The sequence below is a fragment of the Mandrillus leucophaeus genome, unplaced genomic scaffold, assembly GCF_000951045.1.
Source record: "Mandrillus leucophaeus isolate KB7577 unplaced genomic scaffold, Mleu.le_1.0 Scaffold801, whole genome shotgun sequence".
In the NCBI taxonomy this organism is placed as follows: domain Eukaryota; kingdom Metazoa; phylum Chordata; class Mammalia; order Primates; family Cercopithecidae; genus Mandrillus; species Mandrillus leucophaeus.
This window is the reverse complement of record NW_012108709.1, coordinates 727,210-744,845: the sequence shown is the minus strand read 5'-3', so window position 1 is coordinate 744,845 and position 17,636 is coordinate 727,210. Positions and strand designations below refer to the sequence as shown.

Below are 17,636 nucleotides of genomic sequence, written 5' to 3'. Positions count from 1 at the left end.
AATCACCTCCCACCAGGCCCCACCTCCAACACTGGAGATTACAATGACTTGGGATTTGGGCAGGGACCCAGATCCAAACCATATCAGGGCCCCACAGCAATCAAGGCTCTCCTTCAAGTTTCCTTGGGCTGTGTCACCTGCCAGTTAAGGCCTGTGATGACCTGTGGACCATTTAAAAAGTATTTTTCCCCCAAGATAATTGCAATCTGGGAATGGAGTGTGGAAAGGCATGCCCTGGGCCATTCCAACTTCCAGTTTCTCAACCTTCTGTCATGGCCTTTGTCTTATTCCACTGCATTTAGGAAAGGCAGGAGGATGTTATTTCTCAAATGATGGTACATCCCCAAAGCAGCCAGGGATACTCAGGCCTCAGCTTTGTTTCTTAAACAAAAGTGATTCAAAGTCTGGCACAAAATGGCACACTTTGAGCTTCTACTGTGACCCCCTTCCCTCCCGCACTGGCCACAGGGTGGGATTCCCCACATTACAGTCACAGGGGTCAGGAGCCCATTCTCTCAGGCTGCTTCTCCTGCAGGATCCTGCCTACCTAAGCCCCCTCTCTAACAGAAGAAAGAAACTCCACAACAGAGAAACGAGGATTGAGGCCCAATACGTTTTATGAGATGCTATTCTCACATTTCTAGTTGTGGGGAAGTCGAGTTATTTGGGAGACTAGTGTGGACGTTGTCCTTCTCAGAATACATGCATACTTAGGGGATTTCTAGATGAACTTTTGTTAATCTAGATTGGATTGTGCTCTTGATTGGAACCCGACTCACCTGTCTAACGAGCTGTGTGGTGCACGTGGGTGCCGCTCACACTCACCTGCCCCTAAGGGCACTGCTCCACCCCTTGAAGTATGGGGTGACCATGTGATCTGCTTCAGCCAATGACATGAACACTGTCATTTTGGGGCAGAAGCCCCAGAGCAGGGGACTCCTTGCTGTCCTCTCTGGCTGTGTCCCTCTGTGGCGGAACCTCTGCTCACCTGGGTTCCAAGTGAAAAGGAGGACATGGAGCATGTGTGAGAAACACACCTGAGCTGTTTGGAGCCATGGAGATTCGGAGAGGTTCAAACTCCAGCGCAGGCCATCCAGACTGCTACAGAAGATGAATTATTTCCTACTGCTGTTTTTCCCAGAAAATGTAATACTTGTTGATGTTAAAATGAATTTTTTGCCTTGCAGCTGATCACTCAGATACTTCAAATTTCATTTTATCAAATTCTTTCCAGCACCTGTTCTTCGTCTCGCTTTAGTTTAAGAGGGATAAGGAGGCTTTGTTCCTTTTTAACATTCTCGTGGAAATATTATGGATATTCAGAAGTGGTTTTTCCATCGGTTTTATCAATACAGCTACTATGAAGAAAATCCTCCTGAAACTCATTCTGATTCAAGGCCAGCCAATGATCACTTTGCCATAGCCCTTGTTCTGTCTCCACCAAAACACAGGGACATCTGAGGACAATCCTTGAGTCAGTTTTCCTTTAGCTGCCCATCCCATTTTGTCACTTGAATTTATTTTTTCTAAGGCGGGCTTTCTCAACCTGGACACGACAGGGATTCTGGTCTATTTCTTTCTGGTGTGGGCGCCATGTGTGCACTGTTGGAGGGTTAGCAGCACCTTCTCTTCTCCTAGTCAGGAAAACCCACAATACCTCCTGCAGATCTCAGTTGAGAACCACTGTTCTGAACCAAACACATTCATTTTGCCCTTCCATGTGATTTTTTTGATGAACTATCACAATGTAGAAAAAGATATTTGGCTACCTTTGCTAAAAAAAAAGAAAAACAAAAAGAAAAAAGAAAAAAAAAGACTTTGTTTTTTGATTTATCATTTATTGAAGGCCACCCGTCCTGCCATCCATGAGCATTTCCCATATGTCAGGAAGCATGTTAAATGTTGACTTTTCATTCATCTGTTCATTCTTTGCACACACATCCATAATGGAATGAGCACGTGCTGCCTGCCAGGCACTGTTCCGAGCATTAGATGTGTGGTGGGGAATCGACAGGTGAGGCTCTGTCTTCACAGAGCTCAGAGCCTACTGGGGAACTCATTAAAGAAACACACAAGCAAATCTATCATTGCAAATGATAGTAGGTGCCATAAAGGAGAAAAGAGGATGTTTCCGTGGCTGGAGAAGAGGTGACATTTCAGCTGACACAGGAAGGAGTAAGCCCAGGGCACAGCAGGGAGACATTCTTTGAGTCCACCATGCACACGTGGTCCTCTACCACAAAGAAACAGGTAGCCCAGAATGCCAATCGTGCCCAGAATGAGAAAGCCTGGCTTAGTAAAAGCTAATTCAAGTGACAAAATGGTACAGGCAGCAAAAGGAAAACTGACTCAAGCAATGTCCTCAAGGCAGCGCAGCAGAAACCCGCCGGGCAGTGGCAGGAAAGGGCTGGTGCATTTCAGGACGCAGAAGGGCCAGTGTGGCTGGAACACAGAGGGCAAGGGAGGGAACGATAGTGGAGAGGTCGCGGGAGCCAACGCTGGTCAGAGGATGTGCTGCCACAAAGAGAGCCTGGCAACAGCTATCAACAAATGCACACATGCCTTCAGTCCCACGACCTCTGGCCCTTGGGCCTCCTGGCCACCCCAGGGTCCCTGCCTCCTGCCCTGCCCATTCAGTAGCACTGCTCGCCCTTCCCTAGAACACTATGGAGCCAAGAAGCCACTGCAGGGAAGGGTTGGCTGCATTTGCTCCATTTCTTTGCCAGTTTGCTGAGAAACAGGATTCTCCTGGCTAACCTAGTACAATTTTAGTAATTGGCCCTAATCCTCAAAGCTTCTCATTCCGGAGAACAAAAATATATCCTGTTCTACTACAGCAGCGGTCCCCAACCTTTTTGGCACCAGGGACTGATTTCAGGGAGGAAAATTTTTCCATGGACCGGGGTAGGGGATGGTTTCAGGATGATTCGAGGGCATTACATTTATCGTGCATTTTATTTCTATTACTGTTACATTGTAATACATAACGAACTAATTATACAACTCACCATAACGTAGAATCAGTGGGAGCCTGAGGTTGTTTTCCTGCAACTAGATGATCCCATCAGGGAAAGATGGGAGATAGTGACAGATCATCAGGCATTAGATTCTCATAAAGAGGGTGGCCCCTGGATCCCTCACATGCACAGTTCACAACAGGGATCACGCTCCTGTGAGAATCTAATGGTGCTGCTGATCTGGCAGGAGCTGGAGCTCAGGTGGTAATGCGGGCGGTGGGGAACAGCTGTAAAAACAGATGAAGCTTTGCTCGCTCACCCGCCGCTCACCTGCTGCTGTGCAGCCTGGTTCCTAACAGGCCACAAACTGCACCGGGGCCGAGGACCTGGGGTTTGGGGACCCCTGACCTACAGGACTGGGTGTAATTCACAGAACATTTTTGATCCTTATTTCCAAGCAGCCTTTGGGAGCCCACATGCCATTCTGAAAACTTCAGACTTTCTCCCTGTGTCAAGAATGGCAGGGACAAATAAAGGATGCAGCAATGCTTACTCCGAATGTGAGCAGAATCCCAAGCTTGGGACCACGGGGACTGTGTTAAGTCATTGTTTTCTATGGGGTTTGGTTTACGTCAACAGCCACAAAAAGGGGCAGCCATCATCCCTCCCGGGCGTCACTGTAACTGTGGGTAGGACTGTGTCCCCAGAAATATCTGAAGTCCTAACCCCTGGTATTTCTGATTCTGACCTTATTTGGAAACAGGGTATTTGAATGTAATCAAGGGAAGATGAGGACCTGCTGGAGGAGAGTGGGCCCTCATCTAACTGCTGGTACCTCCTAAGGAGAAGGAGATTGAGACAGAGACTCGCATGAGGAGAAGGCCTGTGATGATGAAGGCAGAACTTGGAGCGACGCAGTTACAGCTGACCAGTGCCAGGGACCACCAGCAACACATGCAAAGGAAAAGGCACGGGGCAGATTCTCCCCTGCAGTCTTCAGAGGGGGTGGCCACGCCAACACCGTGACATCAGGCTTGCAGCTCCCAGCACTAAGCTATGAGAATACATTCACGTTGTTGAAAGCCACCCAGTTTGTGCTACAGCAGCCCTAGGATGTGAACGTCGGTACCTTCATAAAGTGTGCCAGTCACTTTTCTCAAAGGAAAAAAAAATAAAACAGGTTCTGAAATGAGTTAGGAATCTTGATGAAACCAAAGAAGGAGTTCCAATGTCACTTCGGTGGCAGGTTTCAAAAACTTCTGAAACTGAAACAGCCTTTTTTTTTTTTTTTTTTAATAGTTACTGCATATCTGAATCACAAGAACTACAGTGATCAAATACAATACTGGCTGATTAAAATGACGGCAGGTTTCCTTTTAGTGGAAGTCAAGTGGAATCTATAATTTTGTTTAAGCCAATTAAACTAGAAGCCACCAGGATGAAGCAATATCCATCCTACCACGGGATTAATTCTTCCGTGACAACAGAAAAATGCAAGATGTCAAAGGAATACATTAGCTCTGTGGGCACGAAACACCTCCGAATCAGTGTTCCAGACTTAGTTCCCTCTGGTAAGGGTTATAAAAATACTTGGTGCTTTTTTAGAGCATCTATAAAAGGGCTATTGATTTTTTTTTTTTTTTAAGATTTCTACTTTTAAGTGCAAGCTGAAGGAACATGCATAAAACATTTCAATATACAATTTGTAACAAATTTCTGGTTCTGCAAACATCACATGCTAAAAAAACGTGTTTACAACGTTGCACGTAGGTGCAAGGAAAGAGGAAAATAAGAAAAATTGCTTTTTGTTTGCTTTTTACCTTGCCTTTGTCGAAGTAGTGGATGATTTCCTGGTAGAGCTGCTCCTTCAGCTGTCCCTGCGTGGTGGCCTGGTACCCGTCCCGCTGGGTGAGGTGGGCCACACACACATCCTCCGACCACTAAGGGAGAAGCAGAGCATGAGCGGCCCCGAGGCAGACACACCCAAGGACGTCAGAATGGTGTGAGCTTCGCATCGGACACGTGTGGGGGCCGCGGTTCTGGAGACACGCGTGGCTGCTGTCAACAGGCTGGGGATTGCCAGGGCAGAGCCTCTGTCTGGACACACCGACAGGCATAAAAGATGTGGGGGAGGCAGAGCTGCAGTGGGGTTCACACAAAAGAAAAACCCAGCAGGTTCTGGAAAGCACAGAACTGGCAGCTTGCAAATGCCACCTCCTAATATCCCGGGACAAATCAGCAACCAGGTGATCCAGGGCCATCCCAAGGGTGGCACCTCAGGGCTCTGGTCTCAGTGTTGTGTGGGTTGGCATTTTAATCAACAGCAAAGACAGTATATGGAAAGGGATCGGAAAGGCTGTCAAGCTCCTTAAGGATGGGGAGGTGTTTGCACCATCAGCCATAGGCATGGTGCTGGGCACAGAGTCAGGGCTTGGCCAGTATTCCTGGAAGCATTGGTGCAGTTGGTGTGTGAGCTGAAGATGCACGAGGAGACACGCCAGAGGGAAGGCAAGGCCACTTGACAGATACAACGTGTCAGCTCCTGAACTTGGGCTCAACACATCAGTGGCATTAAGTATAGGGTTCAATAAAATTCAGCAGCTATTTGATGAGGACCTGCTGTGTGCCTCGAGCTGGGTCAAAGAGGAGGTGGAAGACGCCTGACCCCCAGGATGGTGCAATTCTACATTAGAGCATAATGACACAGGACAACACTGTGTGAGCTAGGATCGGGCCACTGTACTCTAGTCTGGACAACAGAGCAAGACCCTTCTCCAAGAAGAAGAAGAAAAACAGAACAAGAAAAAGAACACTGCAAAAAAAGACTCCATGAGCACCTAAGGGCAGGAGGCATGTGCTCCCACTGGGCAGCCTGGAGGCTCACGGGAGGACAGGCTGAGCATGCGCTTGCTTACTGCTGGTCCCAGGAGAGGGAGCTTGACCCTGTTTTCAGCCAGGCCACGGAGGGTGCTGCAAATAAGGCACTAAGTGGGAAGCTGGGGTCTAGGCAATGGGGCAAGGCTCCGTCAGCTGCTTACTGTCTTAGCACATGCCCCTCCCCACTTCCCTGAAACCACGGGCCTGAGGGCACCTCCTGCTAGACATCAGGTCTCCCAGGCACTGGGCATGGGCCCTGAATGGCTCCCCCTTTCCAGGAAGGTCAGGCAGGAGTGAGAAGCCTTTAAGTGGTCTGCAAAGTTTTTCACCTTAAAATTAAACTTGCATCTCTCCATCACAATTGGACAAACTCTATAACTTTGAAGTTTGTACAACATAATTGGTCTACTTTTATTGGAGGATGGAGAATAAAAGTAAAACTAGATTCTGAAATGTAACCACAATAAAATAAATTAAGAACAAGCAGGTTCAGAATCCAAATGACTTCTTTGCATTTTTAAATCAGGTTTGCAAATGAAAACATTGACTAGGGAAGGAAAAATCCTCTCTACCTTCCACTTCCACATGGAGATGTAATAATTTGATTGCTAGGTGAAAAACTAAAGCTTTAATCACTCTTGGTTTTGACGAAAGATATGCCTAACCAAAAAAGATTCTATGTGAGGATTTTCAGTTAACAAACAATAATATATCTGTCATACTGAAGAATTTTCACAACGATACAAATCATGTCCTTTGGTGAGTTGATTAAATAGCATGAATTCACATTTACAGTAATATCAAAACACACTTAGAAAAAATTGCAAAATGTAATGGGGCAAAAGATATGGAGAGAGATTATGTAGAATTCACCATTAAACTGGAAAATTCAGAAGCCCAGGGGAAATGCTAATGCAATTGGGCCTATCGATTTGAGCTGTGAAACAAACCATCATGCAGTTTGTGACAAACCCATCTGTACTCAATAAATCCAATGATTAAACAAATGATGCTTTTATGCACATATATATGTTTTACATTCACACACGCATATAAAAGTTTACATTCTGTGAGAGACGGAGTAAGGGTTGAGTGAGCAGTTTGTCAACCCCATTTTAATTTCCCTGGGGTAAAAGAAATATCTTCACATTTGCAAAAACACCTTGTTACTGAAATTTGAGTTTCGAATAAATGAAGGCCGTCAGAATTCAGAGTGTGAGAGCTGGTATCAGATGTACCAACTGAAATCTCCATCCTCATAAATTATGCTCCTTGGGAGAGCCTTACATGGCACGGGGCCAAATGGGTCCTCAGCCAGCCAGCCTCAGGAGGACAACTGATGAGGCCTCCAGACTGAGCTGAGCTCTGTGTGTTTATTTGTAACAGACACTGCTGTTTCCAGGCAGAGGCCAACTTCCACTCCCAAATGTCTCTAGGGCAGCCTGTGTATATCTGTGTCACAGAAGCTAGCAGAAATTTCAGCATCGGGCCAAAGATGGAAAGAGTCTTACCAGAGTTTTACTTCATAACACAATGTCTTCCTGAACTCCTATTACCTAACTGACACTACTTAATACCCATTTAGTGTAATTTTCTCTGGTTCTCTTTCATTACATTTTTGGTTTTAGGAGGCTGGCCTAGATTTGGAAACATGACTCCTTGAATGAGTAGTCTTGCGGAATGCCACCAAACTAAATTCTAATTCTTGTAACTGTTCTTATTCATCCAGTTCATAATTTTTCAAATTTTTACAAGGATGTCATGAGCAAGATCATCTAATAACTTGCTGAAGTTGTGAAATATAAAACTAGAGGCTGTACAGCAATTTATCCATCCATCCATCCATCCATCCATCCATCCATCCATCCATCCATCCATCACTGTAAACAAAGGAAGTCAATGTCTGAAGCTATCTGAGTAATAAAAGGACCACTAAGAGTTGACAGTTGTCATGCTAGACCTGTGCTAGGAGCAATACTCTTTAGAAGAATCAGGCAGAGAGCGCTAGCAGAAGGTCTCAACGTGAACTGATAGAGTGAAAAGTCATGATCTGGTCCCTAACTCTTTACTAAGACAATTAGGGGTGTGTCTCACCCTATCTCTTAGTTGTTCTACCAGGAAAATTCCTTCTTGATATTGTTCTTCACTGTCCTGGAGTCCTCTAGTCCTGAACAAGGAATTGTAGAATCTCTAACTTGCTGTCAGCTCACAGCCAAGGATGGGAGTTTACAATGCTTAGTGATCACCTGCTACAACATCTAATTAAATCTGCATTCAGAAGGGACAAATCTCTAACGAAAGTACATCCTAAATTTTTTTGATTGTATCCTTGCATTTATTTAGTCAATTTCATAAAACCTTAAGTTATACTTACTAAAATTTGTCATGGAAAAATGAAATTCTCAATACTCTTAGAATGTATAACAATGGAATCGTCATGTAATTGACATTACCTTAAGAAGCTTTGCATGGAGAAGCAAGGTGTAGGCCGCCTCGGTGTAGTTATCACACTCCTTGTGCAGGTCACAGAGCTTGTACAAATACCTGAGACAAGAAGACAGAGGTATGTTCTTCAAATGTCACTAAATAATTTGTGTTGAGGATTGCAAGAGCTAAATTCTATGTTCAACAGTAAATCACAGCTATACTTTCTTTTTACAATGTTCATAATTCATCATGCCTTAAAAACTTTTGGTACAGAAAGCACTAAGAAAAACTCAGGAAAAAGATAAAGATGATACACAAAGGTAGAATTTTCCTTTAAATTTCTCATTCCTTTTCATTTTCCCTTAAACATTTTTAATGAGACACCCAATGCTTGATTGTGATTTCCTACATTTCTACTGAGTCCAAATGCACAACGAAATCTGTAAAACTACAAATCCATCAGAATAAAGAGCTCGAATGGTTACAGTCAACGTGATCAAAAGAATTTCTTTGCCATAAAGAAATACAGGTAACTGAGTTATTGAATTCATATAGTATGTTTTTAAAAAGGAGAAATAAAAAAACCTAGAAATAGAAAATTAGACAACCACACTCAATGTAATAAACACATCACTAAAAACTCATGCTGCGTAGGTTACATCCTTCTCCTAGTGTCCAGAGTGGTAATCTTCCTAATTATTTGACACTAGACTTTAGAAGTAACCAAGAGAGAGGGACTCAATCACAGTCCCTCACTTCAGGGAGCAAGGTGAGTAGGGAAGCAAAATCCAGCAGGCAATGCAAAACATTTCTCTTCTTCATGGAAGAAAGACATAAAAAACATGGGACTAGGGCATCCGTTAACTAACAGCACACCGAAAAATTATCACTCACCTATGTCTGGTAAAGTTATAACTGGATTTCTCACTGGATCATATAACTTACTGTGAAACATTAAAATGTATGTGCTTATCTTTTTGCAAAAGGGCCACAAGAGTTGGTCAACAGGGACAAAACACTGTGAAACAATTATTAGTAGTTTTGCTTCTGAGTTGACGAAAGGTGACCACCAAGAACTCAGCACCAGTCTGGACAACACGAGGGCTGCACGAGGGCTGAGAATGTATCCAGGAGCTCCACCAAACTCTACCTTATACGTTTCACAATTTTCTACAAAATAAACCTCTGTGGCTATAACACATTTCTCAGCATAGGTAAACATACAACATACATTATTATTTATAATTAACATGCAAACAAGTGTGATGCATACATACCTTATGTACATTTCTTCTCTTTCAATTTCTTTGTAGAAATTCTGAAAAACCATAATACTGTCTTAAGAAATCTGTTCCACAAAAGGTGTCACATGCACATTAAAAATTCAAGATACTTCATCTTCTGTCAAACACGGCCAAATGGACCCAGCTCTTCGGATCAGAACCATAAATTCACATAAATTGCAAAACCATCTTACACGGTTCTTCACTTTTATTTTTTGCTAGTCAAACACAATTCCATTTCTACACTGAACACTGTAACGACTAAAATCAACTCCTATCACTTGAAAGTCACTTGTCTTTAGTTAAAACAAAGTATTACCCAAAAAGACATGAAGATGTGATATCTTAGCCAGAGTAATCTTATGAGAACAAACGAATACATAAATAAATATCCCAAATTTGGGAATAAGCAAATAAGTATCATCAACATGATTTAAAGCTTTCTGGGCCCAGCCTCAGCAAAAAAGACAATATGATAATATAGATCTGAGGTATGAATACACTAGCCAATATATTAAAGACATATATTAAAAGGTAAAGTAAATTTAATTAACACTGAATAAATAATTCACTTCCCCCAGCTGCACTTGCCACGCTTGGAGTGCTCAACAGCCTCATGGAGCTAGTGTTACTGTATCAAACAGTGTAGACACAAGACAGTTCCATTATCCCAGAACTTTCTGGTAGATAGCACTGTTCCAGGCAGACAAACCTTCCAAACCACGGTTAAAAACAAAAATGGGCTGCCTCCGAAAAAGATCCCTGTGTATACACACTGATGGAGAAAGCTTAGTTAGTAGATTAAAACCAATGGATTAGTTCTACATCTTTACTGGAAAATATCGTCTGGTTGAGCAACAATATTTCTATCAAAATTATATTTCTTAAGGTGAACATCTCCATAAACACTTTAAAACCTTTTTCACACAGGAGCCACCAGAAGGGCACAGAAGTCACCTAACAAGGCCTAAGGTAAGGAAACATCAGAGTCACTTTCAATGTGCAATTTAGCACCTAAAAACGATGTTAGTTCTCTAGAATTGGAGCCTGAAGTAACTAGTGAATATCACCATTACAGAGACATACAATTATCCAAGAAAATGGCGTAGGCTCTTTAATTTCATGAGCAAAACCCAGCATTGCTTCTACAATTGATGTCTCTGAAAAGAAATGATAACTAAGTCTAGAAAATAAGCGGGGGCACATTTAGAAAAATGCACCAAGATTTTCAAGTTTCGTTGCCTCTGACATTTTAATGTCCTCCAGTTCATATGACACGGCTCAGTAATGAGGATATTTTCAGCAGACAACTCAGCGTCGCAACAAAGAGAATCTGCATCAAAGGCAGACGATAAGTCCTTCATTTCCAACTCAATCTCGCCAGTATTTACAAGCCAGGGTTTCACACCAGCCCCTTCTCTACTCGTATTTTTAATCCTTTCTCAGGTTTTGATCATTTTTCTTTACAATTTCACAACGGGAATATCATGCGACCTTCATTCCTCTCTCGGAGATACGAAATGTCTTCTATTTTCTGCCTGTGCTGAGTCCTGTTCCCTTCCTAGGACTTCAAAACCTCTCCACAACCGAAGTACACTCATCTCCAATCCCAATTTCTATATAAAACCTTTGTGTTTCTTACGTAAAGGTCCACGCGGTGCTCCCACTCCTCCTGGACTCCGCGGGCAGCCTTGTCTCTCAAGTCCCCCTACACCAGGGCTGACTGACGTCTGTGCCAAGCTTGCAGCTCAGCTCCCAGAGGAACCCCATTGGGACCGGCCCCCCAACTCCAATCCACCGCTAGGCATTGATCTTTCAGAACGCCGACATCAGAATTATATTTCCATTTTGGACTAAAACAGATACCAAGATTTTAAAAATACTGGACCCCACTCTGCATTTAATTAGCCTTGTCACGGGGCCATGAAGAGAAGTAACCGGCATCTGCAAAGTAATGACAAGTCTACCCGTCTCAGAGATGGGATGTGTGGATGACTGCGCAGAAGAACTAAGTGACACTCAGCAACGTTAGTGACCAATAATTAAAGATGCTCCATTATGAGGTGTCAGTGAAATCCTAGTTAAAGAATTACAAATATATATCCAAGATCCAATATACATGCAGATATCCTTGCAGGGGATGTCTTGCGGACTTAGGTGGCCAAGGAGCGTGACTGCTCGCATCTCTTGCTTTTTCATTTTCATTTTTCTTCTTTCGTTGTTGAGACAGAGTCTACCTCTGCTGCCCAGGCTGAAGTGCAGTGGTGTGATCTGGGCTCACTGCAACCTCTGCCTCCCGGGTTCAAGCTATTCTCTTGCCTCAGCCTCCCGAGTAGCTGGGATTACAGGCACCAACACCACACCCAGCTAATTTTTGTATTTTTAGTAGAGACAGGGTCTTACCATGTTGGCCAGGCTGGTCTCAAACTCCTGACTTCAAGTGATCCTCCCTCCTTGGCCTCACAAAGTGCAATAGGTGTGAGCCACTGTACTCGATCCCATTTTTGTTCTTTTAAGGGCAAAAAAATAGGACGTGAAGGAGCTCACACAGCTTACAATGTTCCACTAACTGTGTTTTGGTAAGAAACCACAAAGCTGGTTCTAAAGAAAACTTGGCAACAGACTTAAAGAGCATCAGTAAATTCTATATTCATTTTATTTATTTAATTTTTTAACTTTAGGCTTCAAAAGAGTATATTTTATACTCTTAGTGACTAAAAGAGTATATTTTATACATCTCTAATATCTATACATCTATATTCATTTAGAGATGGTTATACATACCCATCCCTATTAAACTCTGCTGCTGTAATAAAAGTATCAGGAGGAAAGGGAAAACCTGACCAGGAAATGGAGCTGGGCGGTGAGTATTTATGGTTAGGACACCTAGCTACCTATCTTTAAAACTCTGGTTTCTTGTTTCTCTTTATTCCACAGATTTATTTTCTAAATGAAAAAACGGTGACTGTTGGGATCCATTTTACCATCCCCAGGAAATGGTTAAGAACATAACACTTGACTTTTCACTAAATGACTCAGGACATTCCCATTTGAAGAAAGTTAATAATGTCAGATAATCTTGAGAACCCTGGGTGTATTTCTTAGTTAAAACTGAGCAAGTGCCGACCACAGTAACAGTACATGGGCACTGAGGCAGGCTCTGAATGAAAGAGGAACACAAGTTCACATTAGAAAGTGTGATTATAGGTTTTAATACAAGAGTTTTTTTTCCTGACCCTAGATTCAGGTCATAAGAGCCCATATTCAGAGCACACCACCATTTCTCTACTGTTCCACGTCCTGGTGAACCTAAGAGATCTTGCTTAAAACAAATAGAAGACTCAATCATCAAAGTCGGAAAACTAAAAAACTTATTGATAATTCTTCCTTCTGGGCACTTATCAGCCTCTTAGATCCCCTTAAGGATTAGGAGGAACACTAAAAAGTTATGTCCATAATAGGGAAGGATTTTGTAAAGGTCTCCCTTTCTTTCCCATAGAAAAATACTGGTTCCTATTTCACGTCAATTACGTTGGCACCATGACAATACATTACTTTGAACGCTGGCTGGAATGCAAGAAGACAGTGAAGCAAGCGCCAGGTTCTTTCCTGTCTGTCAGATCAAACCAACTGACCTGGGGCAGAGCTTGCTGCTGTACCCCTTGCTCAGTCTCCAGGCGAATATGAAGACAAACACAGTCACGGCCCAGACCTCAGGGTCAGACATCAGAGGCCAGTAATTTCGACAGTAGCCTAAGACACTATGATGGATCTGCAAACATTCAGATTTCTCAAGCTCACAGATTCTTCTGTGTCCAGTTGATCGACGAGACCATCAGAGGCATTCTTCGCACTGTTGCAGTGCTTTACCCATCTTCTTTGGTGTTTTATCTACTTTTTCCACTAGAGCCCTTAGGATATTCATCATAGTTATTTTAAATTGCAGCTCTGATGATTTCAAAACCTCTGCCATATCAGAGTCTGGTTCTAATGCCTGCTCTGCCTCTTCACTGTGTTTCTGTCTTTAGTGTGCATTGTGATAATACGTTGAAAGTGAGTATGATGGACTGGGTAAAAGGAATCCAGTACCGGCTCCAGTGGTGGTTTCTGTTCCTGGGCTTCCACTCTGTGGGTCTTTGTATCTTCTTGTTTCTCTGACTTTGGGGTCAGAAGTTTGTCTATGGATCTAAGAAGATGGAACTAATAATTGTTGATTGTTTTCCATTTATTCAGCTTTTTTCTTGTTGTGAGGACGGGAGTGACAATTTGCAAGCTCTACACGCTAGACCAAAAACTGGTTCCTTACATTTAGACTTTTAAGGAAAGGAAAACGTGTTAGAGAAATGCTTATCATTAGCCTAACCAGGTTGTCCAGCCATGGGATGAAGGGGCGAAGACTGCTCATGATCTTTTAGCTGTGAAATTCCTCATGGCAAAGCACAGATCCAGCACTGATACCACAGTCGATGAAAAGTGAAAGTATTCCTTTTCGTTTATCTTTTTAATCCACACAACTCTGGCTTTTTAAAGAATGAATGATGTGTCATGTTCCTCCTGGCACAGAAGTCCATTTCCGTGAGCATAAAGCACCCACAAGTCCACATACAAGGTGGATGTGGCAGTGAGGGCTATGTATCCAAATGTTATTGGCGACTCTGAAATCCAGAGGCCAGTGGCTGGGAAGAGAAGGGAGGTAAGCAGAGCAAAGCAGGAGTAGTATTTTCTTGCATTCCTGCCATGGGACAGGCAAGGAAACTTGAGGAAAGCCCTACTACGGCCAGGAGTCAGCCCTTGTGTTTCCTTATAAGAGAAGCAGCGAAGGGAGAAGCAGAGAGCTCTGGAGCCAGGTTGTGGGAGTCACGAGGCTGCTGAGAGCCATGAGGCTGGCCGGGAGCTGAGCTTGTCGCAAAGCTTCCCAAAAGCTCATCAGTACTAACGGATTTCCTGGATTAGGGACCACAACGACACCAGGAAGGCGGTGTCCACAGAACCCAGCTGTATCAGGGCAACAGCAGGAATGCAAAAGGCAGACAGATGGCAGCAGCCAAGGTCACCCAGGCGTCTGCTCTCCATGGTGCCCAGATCTGGTTTCCTGTGGCTGCCGTAACAAATTACCATCAACCTAAAACAACAGATGTTTCTTCTCACAGTTCCGGAGGCCAGAATCTGAAATCAAGGTGTGAGTAGGACAACGTTCCCCTAGAAAGCTCTAGGGGAGGATCCTTCCTGGCCTTCTCAGGCTTCTGGTGGCTCATGGCATTCCTTGGCTTGAGGCTGCATCCCTCCAATCTCCGCCTCCATCTTCACAAGGTCTAGCCTCTGCTTCTGTGTCTTCTCCTCTTTTGTCTCTTATGAGGACACCTGTCATTGGAGCTAGTACCTCTCCACTCCCCTTGCAGGTAATCCAGGATAATCCCATCTGAGATTCCTAATTTAATTATATTTGCAGGGCCTCTTGTTTCCAAATAAGGTCTCATTCTCAGGTTCTAAGGACTGGGGGATGGATCTACTTTTGAGGCCACCATTCAGCCCACCTACTACATAGCATGCGTTTATAGTCTCCTAATCACAAAGCCTTAAGGGTGTAATCAAGGAGGCACTACCCTGGCTGCAAAATACGATGACTCATCATTCACAATGACTAGGAGAGCTATGTTAAAACGTCCAGAGATGGGACAATTTTACAGACTTATTCAGAGTGGACAACTTTATGATTCCTTCCCTGCAATAGATGAGGAAACAAGTAAAGGAGATTGTTCTGCCGTGGAAAGCTTCGTGGCTGACTGTCATAGATAAGGGCTGGGGCACTCCCTGCTTCAGTTCCTGGTGTGCTGTGAAAACTGAAAACACGTGATTAACCTTTCACTCACCAGCACATTGACGGTGCAGCTCATGCGGTTTTCTTTGTTCTCGTCGTGCATGATGGTTCTATAATCCAAAAGCCTTTCCATTAAGCGCACAACGAGTTTTACAAAAGTTTCTCCTGTTTTGGCGAGGTATTTATGCTTCCTGCAGTGCTCCAGAAGGCTGAAAAATAATTATACACACCTTGTTAATCACACTCAGAAAAAGAAACTCAACCGAGGTGCAATTTTAACTATTTTCCATTATTAACACATTTTAATTATTTCTGGGCTACAAAGTTCATTGTAGTCTAATTACGGTCTCCCTAATTCTCTCTCCCTGAGAGATATAGAGCTCTATATCTCTCCGACATAAATCCCACTGCTAATCAACACTTACATTTTATCAAATAACACTTTGTACTGTTCGTCTCCTCTGCCTCCTTCCACTTCATGATCCAGCTTGGTGATGATCTCATTTTCAAACTATAATTAAACAGAGGAAGCGTAAATAATCAGCATGGCGGGTATTTCATTTTATGACTTGAGTGTCAATAGCACATAAATCAACAAGAGAGATCATCCCAGACGCTACCCTCTGCCTTTGAAGCCTCATTTAAGAGTTGCCAACACAGAACCCCTGGAGTTTCTGATGATCCCCTGCCACAGGGGGACCTTTCGTTTCCTTTTCTGGTTAATGGAGCCTGAACATGTATGTCCTGATAGCAGGAGCAAGAACCAGGGGAAGAAAGACAAGGAAACTGTAGGGGGAAAAAAAAATCAAAGCACAGCATGGAAAAAAGTCTCAAATTTCATCTCTACGAACACGTAACATCCAAAATAGCTCGTTGGTTCCTGAAATGAGCAGATGGTGTTTCTCCTGCCAGTGAAGAGTTCTCGGCAATCTGAAAACATCCTAGGGGCCACTTAGCTGCCATTCCTTGATAGATCCTAGTGAAATACCTCACTCTGGCTGAAAAAATGTTCTAAAGAGCAAGAGGAGCAACGTTCCTAAAGACAGACCAGCAGGCACCTCAAGAAGGTCCATCTCCAGCCGATCCTCCATCCCCAAGCTTCTGATTAAATTTCCTGGGAATCAGGGTGCAGAAGGGTTGCCAGTATCAGCTAGTTATGTCTCAGATCCATGCTTTTAGAAAAACTCTAAATTCTGGAGAGGTGGAAATCTCTAAAACGTCTTCAAGCGTCTGATCAGGCTGAAAAAAACCTCAATAACAATGGACGTGTTTTCTCCATCCTCACTGCCCAGTTCCCCATCCCTGGCAGAGTTCACAGCCACATCAGTACTGGGACTCTGGCCTGGTGATCAGCCATGTTGCAGGGGACCCTGAATTACCATTGACTTGTGCCAGTAGCAAGGAAGGGCTGTGAGATTGTTTGTTCACATAAATATGAGACATGCACACTCTAAACTGAAAGAAGATAGACAAAGGAAGAATTGAAGAAAGCTGAATTCAGGGTTCAGAAAGCAGGTACGCCACGGGCATGTACGCAAGGGTCTCCAGGATCTCTTTAAAGCCATGTTCAATCACCTACTTTCTCAGGCAACAATGCTCAAGCCATCCACTGTTATTAGGATCCCAGTGGAATTTAAGCTGAGTGAGAGGAAGAATTTTTCTTTGGTCATTGCTCTAGCCAGCCCCAAAACCTCAAACAGTGCCTTTGATGCTGTAATGGAATGAATGTGCTGTGTGTATAGAAACTATTGAAGACAGTTAGTCTTAGACCAACTGAGATTGGATAAAGTTCTTAGACTGGATAAAGCTGGAGAGGGCTTAATATGTCAGCAAAGGAGTGGTCTACAGCGTTGATAAATCACAACCTGCATTCTTGGCCAAGCCAGGCCCAGAAGTGAAAACAGCTCATCCAGAGTGCCTGTGACAGACACTGTGGGCACCAGAGACTTGGGGATGCCTCAGCAGTTGCAGGTGACTATGGCCCCCTGAGAAGCAATAAGCAAGGAGTGGTGATACCCAAGGAGGGGCCTCAAAATGGACACAGACGCCCTGCCTGTCCTTGATCAGTACACACTGCCCAAAGCCACAGCTGTATCACACTGCAGATGAAACACAGGCTTTCAGGGCTGGAGAGAAGTATTGATTCTTGCCTGACATCAAGGACTCAGTAACATTCCCAGAACCTGGACCTTAGCGAATCTCTCCAATTTTCTTCTTGATCTTCTCCACGGTCTCTTCCCCCAAATAAACACTTCTTTTGATTCTGTCTGGCCT

At 43.6% G+C, this 17,636-nt stretch overlaps 1 protein-coding gene across 1 annotated transcript in view; it reads right to left on the bottom strand.

Annotated features, from left to right (window-relative positions):
- DOCK1 (dedicator of cytokinesis 1) overlaps positions 1 to 17,636 on the bottom strand; it is a 545,861-nt gene that overhangs the window by 68,981 nt on the left and 459,244 nt on the right. Inside the window, exons 40-44 of the mRNA XM_011967590.1 lie at positions 15,788 to 15,873; positions 15,415 to 15,571; positions 9,539 to 9,579; positions 8,288 to 8,378; positions 4,778 to 4,897 (exon numbers count right to left, since the gene is read on the bottom strand). Coding sequence (XP_011822980.1) covers positions 4,778 to 4,897; positions 8,288 to 8,378; positions 9,539 to 9,579; positions 15,415 to 15,571; positions 15,788 to 15,873 — 495 coding nt within the window. The remainder of the gene's footprint in view (positions 1 to 4,777; positions 4,898 to 8,287; positions 8,379 to 9,538; positions 9,580 to 15,414; positions 15,572 to 15,787; positions 15,874 to 17,636) is intronic.